Source organism: Pygoscelis adeliae, unplaced genomic scaffold (assembly GCF_000699105.1).
Source record: "Pygoscelis adeliae isolate BGI_AS28 unplaced genomic scaffold, ASM69910v1 Scaffold306, whole genome shotgun sequence".
Taxonomy (NCBI): domain Eukaryota; kingdom Metazoa; phylum Chordata; class Aves; order Sphenisciformes; family Spheniscidae; genus Pygoscelis; species Pygoscelis adeliae.
The window spans coordinates 2,853,800-2,873,712 of NW_008825072.1; the positions used below are offsets into that span (position 1 = coordinate 2,853,800).

Genomic DNA, 19,913 nt, shown 5'->3' on the forward strand with positions numbered 1-19,913 from the left:
AGTCCCCTTTTACTCACAAGTTTAATTTTTGGGAAAGAGAGCAAATAGTGATTGTTTCCCTACTATTCCACTTCTCATAGTTTTTGTACTCTAGGTGTTAGTTCAATGTCAAATTTCATTGTACCTTAGCCAGTCAAATGAAACACGAACAATAATAAAGATGTCTACAGTACTGTTGCTGACTTTAGTATTGCATTGAGTTACTGTGATGGGAGACTTTTAACTTCCTGCGTATAGAAAGGAGAATAAATGCTACTGATGATGATAGGGCACACATGCCTGAGTAGAGTAGCTAAGAGGTATCTTCATTAAGTCAGTGAATCATCAATAGATAACATTTTAAGTAGGTAGACTATGAGGTAAAGGCTGATCTTAGAACACTGTCTTGAATCAAAGTGGAGCAACTACAAATTGCTTCACTTAAAGTGAAAGAATAAAAAGGGGGTATAACATTTTAAACAGCGACAGCACTGTCTATGAGAAATGCTGAGTGCTGTCTAGTTAAGTTACCAGTTTTGAAGAAGTCAAAGACATGAATGTGGAGGAGGAGTGACATTTCCCTAAATCAAAGATGCAGAGATGAACTGTAGCACACGCAGCATTTTACATGAAACCTTTCTGGATGAATACCACCTGGAACAAATATTATGAATAAAAGTAGGCTTGTGAAGAGAGATGGGATTCATTGGCCAAAAAGCTTCATAGAATCATAGAATAGTTTGGGTTGGAAGGGACCTCTAAAGGTCATCTAGTCCTACCCCCCTGCCATGGGCAGGGACATCTTCAACTAGATCAGGTTGCTCAGAGCCCCGTCGAACCTGACCTTGAATGGTTCCAGGGATGGGGCATCCACCACCTCTCTGGGCAACCTGTGCCAGTGTTTCACCACCCTCAGCGTAAAAAATTTCTTCCGTATATCTAGTCTAAATCTACCCCCCTTTAGTTTAAAGCCATTCCCCCTTGTCCTGTCGCAACAGGCCCTGCTAAAAAGTTTGCCTCCATCTTTTTTATAAGCCCCCTTTAAGTCCTGATAGGCTGCAATAAGGTCTCCCCGGAGCCTTCTCTTCTCCAGGCTGAACAACCCCAACTCTCTCAGCCTTTCTTCATAGGAGAGGTGTTCCATCCCCCTGATCATTTTCGTGGCTCTCCTCTGGACCCGCTCCAACAGGTCCGTGTCTTTCTTATGCTGAGGGCTCCAGAGCTGGACACAGTACTCCATCTTAAAGTTCTTCAAGAAAGGGTGAAGTCACAAAAAAAGAAATTTAGTCTTATCACAGAACAGTAGAACATGTTGAAAATGCCACAGTAGAGAGAACAGAAGAGTTGTCCTACAGGGACAGGTGGAGCAAGGATTAGTAATCAATAGTGAGGATAGGAATTAAATAAGGTAGAATGATTGCTGGGGAGAAGGATGTAGAAATGGGACTTGTACAGGTGGAAGCAGGACTGAGTTACACACCAGAGCTTCCAGTTTATCTCCCAGACTGCTGAAAGAATAGGCATGTTGTTAAGTCAAACTGAGAGTGGGTCCATTTGATTCCAGACCACCAAGCACGGTATCTGCATGGAGAAACAGAGCAAAGTGATGCGGACATCTACAGTGCCTTCAATGCAGCCTCAGTGGAGCAGGGTGAAAGAGCTTACCCACGTGAAGCTACAGCCATGTCTACGTTTTTTGACACATGCTTTATACGGACAAGTCTGAAGCATTTAAATCTATCTGTCTAAACATATACTTGTGCACCTAAAGTTTACATAGTTCATCAGTTTTATGGATACACGTCAACTTTATCAAATGCATCATATGCATGTGTGTGTTTAGGCATATTTTCAGAATGCCTCTGTTCGATGTACTTTTCAGAAAAGGAGCCTAATTTCAAGGGCATTTAGAAAAGAGTAACTCAGACACAGATGGCTGCAAAGGCGGAGGTGGGAGAGAATGGGGAAAGATGAGTTCTGGCAAGGAATCACATTTGGTGCAGGTGCGCTTGTTTTAGAAGAATGGGATGCTGTCTGGGAATGAATGAGATCCATTCCTCAGCAGCATGTACAACCTGCCAAACACCCTGGGTGGCCTCCGATGGCCTCGGAGACTTTTGGTCAGAGAGAAGTTCTAAAAATGTCTAAACTTGCTGGCATTCCCGTGCAAAAGCTGTATTAGTCGGGAGCTGCGGGGCGTTCCTGTCTGTTTGGCGAGTGGGCAGCATTAAGGTTACTTAGATGACCCGAGCTGAGTGCGTGCACGCTTTCAAAGGATTTGAGTATGTAATTGAGGAGTTTTAATTTCTGTGGTCAATTTTTCAGAAAGCTGCCTTGTTTCCCAAAGGGTTTTTTGGCAGAAGTGGAAGTTAGATCCCTGCTCCTTTAAGTGCATCCAGACTTGGTGGAACTTGAGCTTTTTATGTGGTTTGCATCCATACCATCCCTTCCATACTTTGATCTGGATCCTCTCTGCATTTTGGTGCCTATGACTGTCACTTGCGTGTCGTCTTCTGCTTTCCCTCCATCATCCAGAATGGAGGGATTTCGGTGGTGATTCTGCAGGTTTGGGAAGTCATTCATAAACTTGAGCCTGCAAAGCAAAGCAAAGCTTTGCAGTTGTACCAGCTTGCTCTGCAGTGGCTTTTGAAATATTGTCACGCACGCTGTTATGAATGTTGGGAGTAGGTTGCTGTCTGGATTGAAGGTTTTGGTTAGAAAATAGTATGGAAATACAAATGAAGCACAAATGCAGTCATGTGGAATTACATTTTAGTAGAACATTTCTCAAAGTTTCCTTGCCTTCTCCATAGGCTTTTAGCTCCAAAAATAATAAGACACACTGACAAATAAGTAATTAATATGAAATTGGGGGGATGAGAAATATATTTACTCTTTTTGTGATAGAAATTTTGAGAGTAGAACAGGACAAATAGAACATAGCAAGAAATAACATCTGTTTGATGCTATGATTGGTGTTGCAGGTTATTGAATTAGGCACAAGTAGTTGCCCGGTGGTTTATTGGATTGCCTGGTTACTTTGGAGTTTTCTGTCATTGTAATTGTTCTTGGGTACACCAAACAAAGGCAAAAAGATTATTGTAAGATACAAGGGCAGAATTAGCCTTCTGCAGGGATGTGGCACACCCTATACATTTATCATTTGATATTTTTTCCTTTTGTACGTAGTCCTTGTCTGCTTTCTCCACATTCTTAGCATGTCTCAGAAATTCCAGCATTTTTAGCAGTGAATCAGTGAGAAGAAGGGGGAAAGGCCTGTAATTGCTTTTTCCATTGTGCTTGTTAAAACCGCATTGTGGGAAATGGACCCAAACACTGTCTTTTAAGTGGTGTTGAGTCTGAGGCAGGTGGTATTAACTCAGGACTGCATTAACTCTTTTCAAATCTCTTTCCTGTTTCCTTGAGGAAACATGCCTGGTGTATATATGTGGCAAGGGCTGTTTGCCTGCCTCTTGCATTGACATTTTAATTTGGTCCATGATATAAATATCATTTCCCTAATCCCCCTTGCCCTGACCCTGTTTTGTCTTTTCTTCAAAGTGAGTTGACTTTTTTTTTCTTTAAGGAGGGGGGAGGAGATGGGAATGGTGGCTGGCTGCTCTAGTTTAGAGCATTAAACGCTCGGGGAAAAAATCTCAGAGTAACTGTTGTTTCTTTCTTTGTATTCACATGGAAATTTTTAATCTCCATCAAAGGATCAGGAGAAAATAACGTTGAGATTCAACAAGAGAGCTCCCAGCTTACATGGAATTTTTAAATGTTATTTGGCTTTATCCTTTAAGCGATGAGAACCATGAACTATGTACCTACAGGGTTCAGAATTAACTTTTCTCTTTCTTCCAACACACCCTCTTTTTTTTTTCTTTTTTTTTCTTTCTCCCTCCCTTTTTCTTACATCTTTATTGTTCTGCATAAACATGCAACTTCTTTTTGGCCAAAACTATAAGTGCCTTAGGATTTGTTTGGTTGTATTTATGTATACATTTCTAATGTTAATTATGAGCACCAGTCTGAAATACAGCCTCATGTTCTCCTTTTGATGTGATCTGAAGAATCTCTGTTGAAGGCCATGGAGCGAAGATCAGAACCCAGCCCACTGTATGCTTGCATAGTCGTACAAGAGCTAACATTAGCCTGTTAAAAAAAAAAAAAAAAAGGCAAAAGCAGATATAAAAGGGCTAATAATCTGCTTGTTTGTAGTGGGGAATCACGAATACTATCTGCACCTGTAGATGTAGCTGATTGTGCTAGTAATGATAGCAAGGGAGGCCCCCTGCAACTAGCCCACGGAAAGTAACAGCAGATTTCACAGGTGGGTGCTGACAGCAATGGTAGATTTCATGCTTCATCACATATTAATAAAACAGGGAGGATATTAGAATGCTAATACTCATTAATACCGTTTTATAGTGTTTAACATTAAACATGGAAAATGAAAATGAATGACAGCCAGTAAATGGAACTGACAGTTGTGTTCAGGGTGTCTGAAGCTAGTGAGAACTAGCTGCAGGAAATAAAAGCTGTGGACGTTCCTGCTGTGGGTCAAGCCAAACAGCACCTCCTGGTACCTAGACTTTTGAAAGGTCACCTAAACTTAGACTTAAATAGACTCTATTATTATTATATAATATTTGATGACATTTTTTCTTTACCAGCATTGGTCAGAACCATTATTTTCTGTGTCATATGAAAGACAGGGTCTCCAGCCACACGTATGTCTAAGAGCAGAAATCACAGTCCATTGAAGCATAATTATGAATATTTTTTTTTTTAAAGTTTAGATGATCAACATTTGGTTTTTTTCCCCAAAACTCTTCTTGTGTTTCAGTTGGCTCCATTGTTTTTCATTTCTTACTTAAGTTTCAATAAGCTTCCCTTCATCCCAGAGGCAGTTGCATTTCAGCAACAAGTAAAAGTTGGCCCTCTGTGGGCTGTAATGTATGTAATGTAATGTAATATAATACAATATAATATAATATAATATACATAGATACAAACTTAATTCTGCCGTATCACAGACTGTTCTAATTTCATTTGTGGTTAAAACTCACTGAAAACTTCTGCATAGCTGTGTTTAAATATGAAACTTTAATGTTCTTCGCAAGTAAAAATTTTTAATTTAGCACAAACCTTATCTGTGCTCTTGCCGTCATGCAAAAATCCCAGGAACACTGGGAAGACATCGTAGTGTACAGGGTCCGAAGATAAAGGGATTCTAAAGTCATGGTACTGATTTCTCTCTGATGGTGATAGTACTTGGTAAAGTTACAGTTGTTTGACCAGGTATCCATTTTTGTACCTTAATGTTTTAGGTTTTAAATAAAATTAACCTTGAATATCCTAGGTTTATAATGCCTAGGTCTGAGTCTACAGTCTGCAGAGCTGACTGCAAATGACTGATGTGAGCTCTGAGTTAGTAGATACATTTAATATAGACTTTTGCAGGGGGTTCCTTTGTTTTTAAAAATTTTATCTTCTCTTGAATTCCCAGCTGTTTCTTGCACACGCACCATGAATTTCAACTGCCCTGTTGTCTTCATTTCCCTGACGTATGTGCTGTCTCTTGCCAACATCCCCCTTTGTTGAGACCTGCTGTGTGAATGGATGATTCCGTCCCAGATATAATTCTGATTTTTATATGCTTAAAATGTGATCAGAACCGACCCCTTTCACAATTGCTGCCATCTCCCGTTGTTCTCACGGGACTGAAGCCACATAAGGTGCTGCAGGGATTAGTCCCCCCTTCCTTTACAGGCAGCAATTTAACCGCACTCTTAATCTTTGGCTGTTTAATTGAAAACCTGCTACTTTCTGTCGAGGTGAAAACAGACAGATATCACTTCAAAAATCAAATTTTGGGGAATGAAAGATCACGAAAAAGGCTCATCACTTGAGCTGGAATTTATGAAAGCATGTTTATTTTGGCAAATGTTTCTCAAAAGCACATTCGTTTTTATCCTCTCTACTGTCTGGATTTTCCTGTGAGGTGTCAGAACATGGTTACTCCAATTTGGCTTAGAACTGGATTTCTGCCAAAATTTTGTGTCCCCTCCTCTCCTTCTGCCCACCTTCCCTCTTTCTTTCTCCTGGTTGTAGTAGATTTTTCCTTGTGTTGATCTCAGTGGGTATTTCATTCTTACTTCTTGGTGCTAAAGAAAATAAGCTTAGAAACGAGGGTGATGCCAAGTTTTAAAACCTGAAGAGAATAAAAAAAGACTGCTTTCTTCAGCGTATACAGTCTTACACTTATTTCTTCTTAATATAGGCACGTGTAGTTCAGGATTTGATTGTAAGAATTTTGAACACACTAGACCAGCAATCTTTTTGGTTTGTTTTCTCCTTAATCTAGGTTACAGGCTGGTTGGTTCTTCCAAACTCCTGCTAATTTTTTTCCCTCTTGATGAAGGGTCTTCAGTCCTCTGCCTCCTTTGGTTTAAATTCCTTTCCTAGTCCCAGCCAGATGTTTGGTTTCCCCCGCTGTTGACAGTCAGATAATATTCTCACGCTATCACGTCGTATATCCACATTCGCAAGATCTGTCACAAAAAATTCCCGAATTTTTGTCACTGAGTGCCTTACTGCATATTTTTTAATACTTTCCAAAGGCAAATTCCTTTAATGTCGCATATAAATTCTGCTTAAACAGCAAGCAAAGACAAACCTTCCTGCTTTTCCTTTTCCAGTAAGAAGGGTGTGTTTCTGAGCCACATCTTATGGATGACCCGGAGATTTACTCCACCTTTGCCAAAGGAATGTGGCTAGCCCTTCAGAGAATTGCAGGAAAGCTTCAGGAGTTTGGCCAAGAAAGAGTAAACCATTGAAAACCAGGCAAAACTTTGTCTTTCCCCCTTTCCACTGCTTTCATTTCCTACCATGTTGTGTTGTCCTCTGCATCAGACTATTTAAGACTGCCAAATACTTGGCTATTTTATAGGTAATATATCTTATAAATGCCATGGCCAGCCTCTGAGGGAAACGCAGGATTGTCGGGTTTGGATGGAGTATAAAACCCAAGCAGGAAATCATTGCTGAATGGCACAGCTGCAGGCAAACATTGTAAGCTAGTAAACTGCCCATCTGCACAGCCACACGTGTGTCGGAGCGCGGGGCTAGGACGGCCGTGGCAGAGTGCGCCTGTAAGTGGTTAGCAGGGAGAGATTTGGTGATTAAAGAATGAAGTGCTTTGCTTCATTAGTTCCTGAAATACAGCTATCTGAAGGTGATTATAGTCTTATTTTCAAGGAGGAGAGACTGGAGACTAGAGTTTTTCCTTGTCTGTAATAAAAAAATAAAAGCAGAATTTCAGATCTGGGATGGGTTGGATCATCCCACTGCAGGACGGAGGATGTGACACAACCTACAGTAGAGGACTGAAGGAAAAGTTTGTCAAGAAAAAGGAAAACGCTGTATTTGTTCATAGGGCTGAACTGGTGATCACATCTGAATCTTCCCATCGAAGTTAGAGACAGGAAAGACCAAGACAAAGACTGCCTTGGTCCTTTGTCTGTTTCACTATCATTGACCTGAACAGGAGCCCGGGCCAGTTGTGAGCTGTATGTTTCTTAAAGTTTGAACTGTTTAAGATCCCCCTTTGCTAGAGATTTTGCCAACCAAAATCACTTTCAGGAGACTCATTCTAGTACTTTCCTTTTTTAGTTTAACCTATAGTTAGTTCCTAGTTTTGCTGTCTTCCGTTCTAAATAACGCCTCTTTCTTTGCGGGTTACCATTTGTTGAGTTCCTCTAGCCAAGCTTGCTGTGTTAGTTCTCCCAATCCTTTCTCTGAAGTTTAGCACTTCCTCTTATGCATGCCAAGTTTGAGTTCATTTTCCGCATGATTTTCCCAAGCACTATTTTAAATAATCCACAATTCAGTAATTAAATGCACATTGTTAAAATAATGAAACAACAACAATAAAGCTTTTTTAAGACTGCATCTCATGCACTCCAACTTTAAAAACTATTGATTTGGGGTTTTTTCCAAATACTTTATTGAAAAATAAAATTATCTTCTAATAGTCAAAATTAAATTACCAGGGTTATAATCCCATTGTACAGTAGACTTTCAACATTTATATTTGTCTGTTGGGTAGGGTTTTTTCTTGATTCATTGTAATGTATAAATCAGTGCAAGAGGAAAGATAATCTAGTGATCAGGGTCCTTGTTTAAGGCATAGGTGACTTGGGGTCAAGTCCCTGCTTTATCACAAACCCCTCATGTGATTTCTCTGCCTCCTACTATTGGGGTATCAAATGAATATAATAAAAGTTGAAATCTATACGTGGGGAAGATGGGTGTATCGCCAGCTGAAGCCTTTGGAAACTTTCTGTTGACTGATGTATTTTGGATTGGGGCATCTAAAGAGCGTGAACCTCTTGGGACCTAAACTTGTTAAAATGTATTGATTTTTCTTGGTTAAAGAACGGTGTCTTTAAAATGTTCTTGATGTTTCATGTGAGCAGGAGGACAGCATTAATGTCTGTGTCATAAATAGTTTCATTTAAAGATCGGATATTTCAGATATCCTTGAGCTTTTCCATTTTTTTTTGTCACAAAGAAAAGGAGCTTCTTTGGTTTTTCGTCTATAGGCACTTTATTCTCTCTTTTTCCTGTCAATTGATGCCATTTTTTAAGCCACGTAAAGTGGATTTCAGTTGTTGTCATTAGGATGTTGGTACTGTTCTGCATTCCATCTGCACACAAGCACTAACTGCAGGGTGATGCCATATTAAATTATAGGCATCTCTGTTAAAATACAGGGGAGTTAGTTCTGAAGATGAAGCTTTTTCCTTATTCTGAATCTTCCTTATATTGTAATGCATTAAGGAAGCATGTGACTAGTGCCAGGTATCTTGGAGTACCTGGCATTTTGATTAGTTCTCATGAAAAATGTTCAAAATGTCTCGTAATGTTATGCAAAGAAAATGAAGACATGTAAGTTTTAGCGTTCATGGACTTCACGTGTGCTTCTCCTTCCCCAGGACAATCACATCTCTCCGGAGTGAACTGATTCCACATCTGGTTAGGAAACAGTTCTCTTCTCCTACGTCATTGCAGCAAGGACTAGACAATAAAGAAGAGGACCAAAAGAAAAAAGAACAAGCATCCCTAGGTCAGTACAAGTATCAAAGATTGGTAAAGGTTTTAAAGCCCATATGCTACGGCTGAATTATTGGGTAGAGTACAGAATTAGCCTGAAACACTAGTTTGGGGATTTTTTTTCTTCTTATATTTGATGATACCAAAGATAATAGTAGATTTCTTTTTCAAACACTATTGTGCATTATATAAATATTTTTGTCCTCCCTTATTTTGGTGTAAATCAAGAGCAAATCGGCTAGGTGCTCTATATTTTTTCTTCTGGAATACAGTATAGGTAAATGCACTTTTGAAAATGTAATTTTATGAGGGAGTTCCTAAAATTGCGTAGGGCAACAGACTAAGCCTTAACCTCCCTGCACTGGGAACTGGACAAGATCTCAGATCTTGGAATTTATTTTTAGCATTTCTGCTGTCTCCTTGTGTGACCTTGGGCAAAACATTGTATCTGTCCTGATCCCTTGGTTCCCACCTGCAGGATAAAAATAAGCACTTACTCACTACATGTGATAAAATCTGTTAATGATTGCTAAGTATCTAGCCATTCAGATGATGTGAGGCAAAGGTTTCCCTTCACCAACAGTATTTTAATAGTATTCCTCTTCAGAAAGTATTTCATTAAATCCTGTCTAACTTCACGCATGTGTGTGTTCTCCAGACATTTATAGCTTCATAAAGGAAGATAATAGCTTGCTGAAACCTGCTCCAGATAACTCTTGTTGGAATGATCATAGAGGAGATATGAATGAAACTCTCCATGAAGGAAAAGTGCGCTGCTACGTCCATATAATGAAAGAGGGACTGTGCTACCGAGTGAATACTCTTGGGTTGTATATTGAAGCTAACCGACAGGTGAGAAAAATACAGAACTGCCATGTGGGAATACAGCAGTAGTTTATGGGACATTTTAGCCTCCAGGGGTGGCTGCCAGCGATACAGCTGAGGAGTGTGTGGGAATTGAACCAGTGCCATGTTATCTAGGCCCATCACCCTACTGGTTGCTGGATAGGGACATGAGGCCAGGAAACAGTTCTGTCACTAATTTGCTCCATAGCTTTAATTTAGCTAAGAAAACCCCCACCCTACACACGCTTCTGTTTTTTGGGGGTGGCAAGACCTGCAGCCAAAGAGCCAAGAAGTGTGGAAAATGAGGCTGGAAGTAGCTTTGATAGATCGTCTAATCAATGTCCTCCATGTCCTAAAAGCAAGATCAGTTCTGACTGGCCTCTTCCTAAGAGATGTTTATCTAAGTGATAATGACAAAGGTTATTAATAAAATCTGTTAATGATTGCTAAGTATCTAGCCATTCAGATGATGTGAGGCAAAGGTTTCCCTTCACCAACAGTATTTTAATAGTATTCCTCTTCAGAAAGTATTTCATTAAATCCTGTCTAACTTCACGCATGTGTGTGTGTTCTCCAGACATTTATAGCTTCATAAAGGAAGATAATAGCTTGCTGAAACCTGCTCCAGATAACTCTTGTTGGAATGATCATAGAGGAGATATGAATGAAACTCTCCATGAAGGAAAAGTGCGCTGCTACGTCCATATAATGAAAGAGGGACTGTGCTACCGAGTGAATACTCTTGGGTTGTATATTGAAGCTAACCGACAGGTGAGAAAAATACAGAACTGCCATGTGGGAATACAGCAGTAGTTTATGGGACATTTTAGCCTCCAGGGGTGGCTGCCAGCGATACAGCTGAGGAGTGTGTGGGAATTGAACCAGTGCCATGTTATCTAGGCCCATCACCCTACTGGTTGCTGGATAGGGACATGAGGCCAGGAAACAGTTCTGTCACTAATTTGCTCCATAGCTTTAATTTAGCTAAGAAAACCCCCACCCTACACACGCTTCTGTTTTTTGGGGGTGGCAAGACCTGCAGCCAAAGAGCCAAGAAGTGTGGAAAATGAGGCTGGAAGTAGCTTTGATAGATCGTCTAATCAATGTCCTCCATGTCCTAAAAGCAAGATCAGTTCTGACGGGCCTCTTCCTAAGAGATGTTTATCTAAGTGATAATGACAAAGGTTATTAAAGATTTGCAGGAAGACTTAAACTACCCACACATTCAAATTGCCTAATGCTTTCCATTATGAAAGAATTATTTTATGAACAGGTTTCACTGCAGTGGCACTCTAGGTAAACACAGAGGTGAAATGTTGATCTGTTGTAGCTTTCACTTTCACACTACTGACAATTCATAAAATAAGTTATCACAGGGGAGGATTAGAGAAATCCTGTACTAGCTAATGAGCTGATGATTAAAAGCTTTTAATATGTTTGGGGGTTTTTTTGGTGGGTTTTTTTACGCACTGGCTGATGCAACGTACAAGTTCTCACTTCACTCTGCTAGTGATGAACTTCGTTCCTATCAGGAGTGGATAGTTTCCTCCAGTTTTGAAAGACCAATAGGGAGTGCAGTAGGGGAAGACTCAAGATTTCTGGAAGTGGGGCTGGGAGAGCGATGAAGTTGTATTGGGTATCCTGGAAGTGGTCACTGCCTTGCCCTTGCTCTCAGATTGAGCTGATTCCTTTTTAATAAAATGAATGGATGAATTTATGCAAATTAGAATTGCAGCATGGCAGAGTGAGTTCACACACTGGAGCTGTCTCTCCTTGGTGCCTGTAGAGGAGCACAGAAATAAAGTCATTTGTTTTGTGGTTAGGGACATGAGGAAGAGAGGAGGGAGGCAGCACTGCTGTCAGAAAGGGAAAATTTTCCCCAAGAATATCAGGAACAAGTGTGCCCAAAGGGTTAAGGGAGAACACCGCTTGCTAGGGGAAGTGTGCGTGTACATTTGGCAGCAGCCACTTCAGTAAAAAGTTATTGAGTTGAGCCAGTCAGACTCCATGTGGGTTTTTTTGTGTTGTTTTTTTTTTCTTTTTTTTTTTAACCTAAATATTCTACATTTTGGTCAGTTCAGGAAATGTGTTTGCTCCTGGGTGGTACATAGAATTAGTGTTTTGAAATCACATTGGGGCCTTCAACGTTGGAAAGGATTTTCTTTGAATTTTTAACTTTTCCAGAATGGTAAAATTTCTAAGGAAACTATGTGGAGGTAAAACATAAAATGGAGCTTAATTGAGGGGTTGTGAGAAAGGAGTTCCTTTTTTAATGCCACTGCATTTTGTTTCTCTTGCTAATCCTCATAAAAGATACACATTTAATTTTATCAGCTTTTTTTTTACCTGTTTTGTTGGTCTCTAAGGACGGCTTTTGGTGTCTTGTTTGCTCTTATCTTGGTCTTCACAGACCAGATTCTGATTCCCTGGCTGCAAAGCTGGGGCCTATAACTTTGCTGTCCAAGAGGACAGACTCACGGAGCAGTAGCAGTCCAGTCCAGTAGCCATGGTAAGGAATGGTATCCTAACCCATTGCCCTTCTGGTGAGGAAACACTTTACTCACATCATTTCACTTCCAGCTGGGTTTCTGAATGCCTGCAGCCTGTGTGTGGGCAGGTGGGTTCAGGGGGGAGTTATCTTCAATAGCAGGAAATAGTTTCTTTGTAAGATGAATTAAATCCAAACACATCTTAAACCTTCCCTTGACCCAGGCACTCCCTCTGACTCCTGCCCCCTATCTAACCTTCCTTTTCAGAGCGAAATGCTTGAGCTGGTAGCTTTCTTGGGTCACCCCTCATGCTGCACTACCATTGACTGATTCTAATAAGGGCTTTGCTCTTGCCAGTAAAATCCTTTATTTATTTCACCACAGCACCTTTCCACTGAGGAGGGCAAGAGCCTTTCCTCGTTTCTTTCCCTTCCCACAGAGCAACACTGGATAGTAGGAATCTTTCCAACCTACGTTGTAGGTATGCTTTGGTGTGTGTTCCTCTCTTGGATCTGTTGTGGCTGCCCAGCTGTGTGTCAGGTGAGGACAACATCCCTTCACCAAGCCAGCATCATCCAGGTGGATTGGCCTAGTTTGTGGTGTTCTGGTAAGCTGGTGGTTTTCTGTAGCGTCTGCACCTTGGACTGAAGGATCTAACCTACCCTTGTTTTTCAAAAAATAAAACAAAACACAGTCCTAGTGGGAAGGACCATCTTCAAGATGTAAAGAGCTACAGATGTGGAAATGTCTACTGGGGACAACAGGCAGCCTGAAATGATAGCTCAGAGGTGTGAACTCATCTGAGCTCATCTCACTCATCTGAATGAAGCATCAACTGTGAAAATCCTTATCATATGAAAAACAGCACTATTTATCCATCCTTGCGTGCTGGAAGGGAAACAGGCTGGTCATATTATGAATATCCAAACAATTTCCTGCAAGTATCATCTCACTTGAGATCTTGAGATACTTTTTTCTGATCTGATCCCAACTTCTTCAGATCTGTGGGATCTGCTTCTTGAGGTTCACTCCCTAGCCATCAGCTCTTGGTATCCCAGCTTTCTAAGGAAGTTGTTTTACACAACCGTACTGTATGGCAGCTCCTTTATAGCAGCTTTGGAAATTGCTGGCAGCTCTCAGCCAAATTTAACAGAGCAATAGAGATCTCAAAGATAAAAATTCCTAAGAGTTTTGTAAAAATAGGTGCCTGGATAGAGAAAAAAGAGACTTAATGAGTGCCACTTCCTCCCCTCAGGCAAGCCCAGTTACACCATCACTGTGTTGAGACCCCAGTTGACCTCCCAGATGGACAGTCAGTCCATACATCCTGGCTGGCCAACAGCATGTGTTGAGCTCCACACCAGCCATGCTGCCTCGCACTCAGGCATATGATTTGCCGTGACACAGACTTCTTAGCGCTCGTGCATCACTTTGCCGCCTTCTGTATCTCCCGTGTTTCTTTGACTGCCATCTCTGTCCTACCAAGACGCATCATACATTGCATCACCACGGCAAGTAACTCTCTACAGCACTGTGTCTGTGCATTGCTGTGAGACTCCCACCTCCCTTGAAATCCCCATCCGTGCTGTCATTGCCTCTTCTGTGGTGTGTGACCTTGGCCCCAGCCTGACACTAGGAGATGCAGAATGCCTCAGGCTGCTCTTTCACCCAGAAAAGGAGGAATGATGGAGTGATATCCCATCCTCCTACAATGCTGGCTCCTCTTTCTTTTCAGGAGCCAGTTCAGAATTGCTCTCCATGGATTTGTTCTTGGCTACCTTACGGGCTGAGTCTCTATTACCATCGCTGCTTTGTCTCCTTATCTAACACCTGCCTTCTCTCTGTCAAGATCCTTTTCTTCTGCAGCTTTCTACCATCTGGAATAGCCACTTGATCAACTTTAGTTTCTTTCTCCTTAAACATCTGAAATACTTTTTTGTTGCCTGTACCTCAGCATGCTACCTTATTGAGTGGGCTGAACATAGTCAGCTTTTTATGCCAGTTTACTGGTTTATATTTGATATTACTTACTTCCCTCTCTTGCATTACTGAATGGTGTAAAACACATTGGGCTGCAGTTGAAATGGCAGATGCCGGACACTGTAGTAATGTACGGGATGTCACTGTGTTCAGCTGGAGCCAGCCTGCTTGCTGCTGATGATCCACTGCTTCTCCACAGGTGGGAAGCTGAGTTGAGGGGAGACATGCAGTGCACTGCAGTGGAAGTGTACCTGTCTCCTTTACAAAAGGGGAAGATGATAAATCACACATATCTGGCTGCAGATTTAAAATGCAGGAACCTACGTTTTCCTTTAAGTTAAAATGTTTATGGTAGATGCACTAGTGCAATGGAAACCAAAGCCATCTTTGAGCTGTTTATGTAACATGTGGGTACAGCACTGTCATGTTAATTTGTGATGTGGGTTTTTCCGTCCAGGTTCCCAAGCTATTGCTTAACCTGGGTCTGGAAGAGCCACTGGTTCATGGGTCTGCACAGATCACTGACAGAGGCATGGTAAGTGTTCCCTTTCCCGTCTCTGCTCTTTCAATACAGTCTGCATGCCCTTTGCTTCAAGAACTGCTTCCTAAAATTCAGTCCCACTGTTGGAAGTGAAGCTGAGTTCTGAAGTGTGGAATTACAATGTAGGTAGTACAGCCCAGAGTCTCTTCGTAGGCTTGCCCATGGGTTCCTGCCTTTCAGTCTCTGTCTTTAAAAATGTTTGGTAAAAATTCTGTCTTACTCCAAAGTCAGATGCTGCAGTCTCTTGTTCCCTAATGGCAGTTCATGGTAGTTGAGCAGTTTGCCTCCCAAAGGACACCAAACTCAGAAGGGGTTAGTATTTTAGCTCTGCATCTTGCTAAAGCATTTTGGTTGAATACCAGCTTTAAGTCTCCTTTTCACAGGTCTCACTGGGCAAACCTTAGTGAAACCAGTGAGTACCAGCAGGACTATTCTTACCGTGCTTACCTTACTGCGAGGCCTACAGAGCCAGACCAACTAATGGAGTTTTACCAAGCTAATGGACCTTGGGAAGACTGTCCAACTGTCTGCCCATGGGATGGGCCCCAAATTTCTGGGTCTTTCCTCTGCCAAGGATCCCTAAGGGTAGAGCAGGGTACACTTTGTTGATGAGTGCTTGAGACGTGCTATTTGGAAGAGGTGTATCGAGAACACATAGCGGAGAGCTCCAGGTACTTTTGCCAATTTCCATTCTTTTCTTCCCTAGATTGGATCGGACAGCATCATTGGGTCATCCACACAAGTGGGGGAGAAGACATCCATTAAACACTCCATCATCGGCAACATGTGTACCATAAAAGACAAAGTTAAGATAACAAACTGCATCATCATGAATTCTGTTACAATTGAGGAAGGGTATGTCACCTCCTTGTATCTTGGTCCCCTAAATCTGCAGTTTCTTTTTCTAGATAGATTCTGAGTCCGTAATTTTCGTCCTGTCAGCAATCCTCAGCCAGGACACTTGATCCCAGGGGGTGTGTTTCTAAAGACCGAGTCAGAAGTAAGTCTCTATAAACAGGCTACAAATGCACAAGTGAAATGAATTAATGAGAGGGCTCAGTCTTGGAACATAAATTTCTTCTTTTTAGAGGAGATTATATCGTCTTCAGAATGTGTTAGTAAGTTAAGTGGATGTATGAGTCTGTATGAGCTTGTGTGTCATCCTTCCAGGCTTTATTTTAGTGGCTGGGTCTATGAGTATACCTAAAACATTTGAGGCAGGAAACATATTTTGAAGTGGTACACTTACCAACTAGACATGTTCTTATCACCTTTGAACATTACAGCTTCACCTAAAATGTCATTTTCTTTGGCCCTTTTTTGTCATCTTGCAGCTTTACTTTACCATTGCGTATGCTGAGTAACAGAATAAATGAATAAACTTTTCAAAGAGAAAATCTGCCAGCTAGTAGAGGTTTCCCATGCATTAAAGACACTAACTAAATAGGTAGCCTTGAGCTGTTCATTTCCAAATGTGGGAAAAGTGGCCTATCTGTAATTGTTGATGTCTGCATGCCCCCATCTTTCCATACATGCTGGCTTCCTGTGACTGTCAGTGGAAAGGAAACTGCTGATTGAGTCTGTGCAGGCCTGTATAAATTCCCTGCTCTTCATGGCTTGAGGTTTGCTTAGGGCCTCAGGAAAAAGGCCAAACTCTTAAAAAATGCCAAGTTGGCTCTGAAAGTTGCATAACTGAAAAACAAAAAACCCCAAAGGATGTGGGGTCTATGGAGGATACTACTGTTACATAACTAAATTACAGGTAAGTATGGTACCTTACTGCCAAGTGTTTGTCTTTAAGAGAAATCCACAGTAATTTCAAGCACATCATAAATCAGAATTCCATTGAGTATAGAAAATAGCTGGTTTCCAGTTCAATCGCAAATGGATCCAGTATGGCGGTATCACAAGCACTGCTGTCATAAGAAGTACCAGAACCTCTCGTTTGATCATGAGACCCTCTGTCATTTTGATTAATGAATTGATGCCACAGTCATAATGGTATGGTTTTGCATATGAGGTGAGCAGCTCTACCATTAAATCACAAGAGCTAAGTGTATAAATAGTGCTATTTTTATGAAGAGTCCCAAATCAGCTTGCGTTTGTCTGCACTGGTATACAGTAATATTCTCTTCTAAATCCTAAATCGAGCTCAGAGTCGTTATCTTAAGCATTCCGCAGAATTCCATAAGCATCATAAAGATGGTGATATATTATTTTTTTAAGAGGGAAAAACTAACTTTTGGGGTAACATTTTTGTGAATTTCTGTAAAACAGTGTCATCCCTGGTCACTCTCTACTCTTTCATTCTACAATGAAAACAATGTAGCCACCATTGAGTGAAAAGCCTCATAGTCCCAGGACTTTACCCCCTTAGCTGCTCTGTGGTTACTGCACACTGATGCACTGGAGTCAAATTTGTAATTATTCCTCTCCAGCCAGAATTAAGATTATAGACCGTGAAGCTTTATTTCAAAGCATATTGTAATTCATATTGTGTAGATCTGCGCAGATACTGAGCTGATAAAGTATGTCTTATTGCATCTTGGTAAGTCTTAAGATTAGAGAGGGGTATGAAGTCATGCATACACAGGTAGCGAGATACAGAAATATTCTAGCTGCTGAGTTTTGTTGAAAGAAGTCTTGCTTGTAACTTAGTGAAGAATTTCTATATATGTTGGCCCTCTTTCATGACTTTGATTAAATCTGATAGATTTTTGTTAAAATGCTAATGATTCTTACATGTGTTGATGGATCCATTTGCAACAAGTGGATAAATTATATGTGGTTTTGCTTTAAACTGCCCACAGCGGACAACTTCTCTTTACAAACGTCTCTTCTCCCAAGTGTCTCTAAAAAACTCAGGCTTTATCTAATCACCGACTTCAGAAAACGTCTTGGACTCTAATTGGAAAGTCAGTATATGTTTGCTGATATGGGTCAAAATGAGCATAATAAAGTGCCTTAACAGATCTAATTAATTCTTTGTTGCATAGCAAATGTCCGACAAGTAAGCCGATTTTAACACCATCTAAGGTATTGTATGTTAGAAACTTCTGGAATTGCACTGAGAAGTGGATAAAAACTGTGCCATTTAAGGAATATACATTTTAATGCTGACAGGAGCAGCTCCGCCAAACTAATGGACTACGATATTGATGCCCTAGTCAAATGTGAGTGGTAACTGAAGGCTAGTCCCAGCAGTGTTAATTGCAGTAATACCAACTTGAAGTAGTAGGCTGAGAAGACTGCAGTAGGGCACATATTATGGAAAAGACAAAGCTGTTTAGATAACCCAGAGAAGAAAGAAAGATCAGGTAAATCATTTGTGAAAGTCAGGAAGCTGGGAACAAGCAAATGCAAAAATTGTTCCACATTCTAAGTTCATTTATCAAGAGCTATGATTATACATGGCACTGCCTTGGTAATTCCCTTACCACTTACATCACCTCTAGCTTCTCTGGATTGAATCTTACCTTCCGCCCCCCCACCCCCATCTCAGCTGCAGAAGTGATCAGCAGCTTCAGTTCCCTATGTCAATATAGGGAAAAAAACCCAACAAAAACAACAACAACAAAAAAAAACAGATTAAAAGGTTTTATCTCTTGATGGTTTTCCTGTAATGTGATTTGAGGATCCTGTGCCATAGTTCCTGTGGCTTCGAGATCCACAGATTACATCTCCAAACCAGAAAAAGATTTTGAATAGCCTCACCATATTTGATACCAGCTTCTGAAATGGATAAATAGATTCTTTCTGGGCAGATGGGAACACCACAAGGTGCTTAGAACAAAACTAGGTTCCTGTTGTTAGGCTGTGGTTGGCTCATTATTGGAGAAATAGAGGTTATGACCTAGATGATGATGACCTTCCCAACTGAATGGATCAAGGAATTGGGGTTAGCTTGGACAGTGCCATTGCATACTCTTTGCAAATTATGATCCGTTCTCCAGCGATGGTTGGTGTGTTTGATGCTCTGGAGGACCAGTAGCAGGGGTTTTTGTTTTCCCTGGTGTGTAGGGCTTCTGTTACATTATATATGTCTCCTGTGAAGTGATTTGAGTAGATATGAATCCCCCCTTAGAAGAGATTACAGGGGATTAAAGAAGTTAGTAACACGGGCAAAATAATTGGTAGTCCTTTCTTAATGTGTTTCCCACTGTGCAGCTAATTCTTCCATCAATGAGACAATAAAATAGTAAAGATTACATATGTGCTGAATGATAGACATACTTGACCAAGCTGGGAGGGATGTAATTTATACAACAGCGCAAGTGCTGAGAGATGCTGACTGCCCAGGTGACAGGCTGCAGCGGGGAAACAGTTCTTGTTTCCCTCTGGACGGCTCCCCAGAGCTCAGTGACAAATGACTGCACTGAGTTACGTAGTTGGAGAAAATCTACTAATCGAGCTGAAATTATAGGTCACTTGAAAACTTCGTATATCTGAATGCTCCTGCAGTAGCTGTACATGTCCTCAGTCTCTATAGTATCTTGGGGCTGCCCCTTCTGTTTGTTCTGTTTGCATTAGAGGTGGTGCAGTACAAGAGAGTCCCTGGATTCCTATGTCTTTGGTGCAGGAGTCCCCTCATTATAGCTCACTTGCAAAGGAGCGGTCTGTAACACTGGGAGACTGACTGAAGCTGGTTATGTAGGGAGATTGTGCCATTTGCAAATGAAAAGTGATGTGTCTGATACATTAACTCCACCCTGATATCTTCACAGAACAGAAATTACTGCTGTTGGGGCTTGCAGACAATCTCGCAGCTAATTATGCTGACCTGCACGTGATAACTGTGTTTCATTTGGTGTACTCAGGCACACTTAGCTTCCTTGAAATGAGACCTAGATATGGATGGTTGTATTCAGCTTCAGGTTCCTGTTTTGGCTTTTGTTTTGGCAGTTGGTGGCTGGTTTGTTGGGGTTTTGTTCAAACATTGGCTTTATTTTACCAGCATT

The 19,913-nt window shown here is 41.1% G+C and overlaps 1 protein-coding gene across 1 annotated transcript in view; it reads left to right on the plus strand.

The window, feature by feature from the left end:
- Positions 1–19,913, plus strand: part of EIF2B3 (eukaryotic translation initiation factor 2B, subunit 3 gamma, 58kDa) — a 105,468-nt gene that overhangs the window by 63,471 nt on the left and 22,084 nt on the right. The window contains exons 7-10 of the mRNA XM_009326625.1: positions 8,982–9,112; positions 9,758–9,951; positions 14,872–14,949; positions 15,662–15,810. Of these exons, the coding sequence (XP_009324900.1) occupies positions 8,982–9,112; positions 9,758–9,951; positions 14,872–14,949; positions 15,662–15,810 (552 nt within the window). The remainder of the gene's footprint in view (positions 1–8,981; positions 9,113–9,757; positions 9,952–14,871; positions 14,950–15,661; positions 15,811–19,913) is intronic.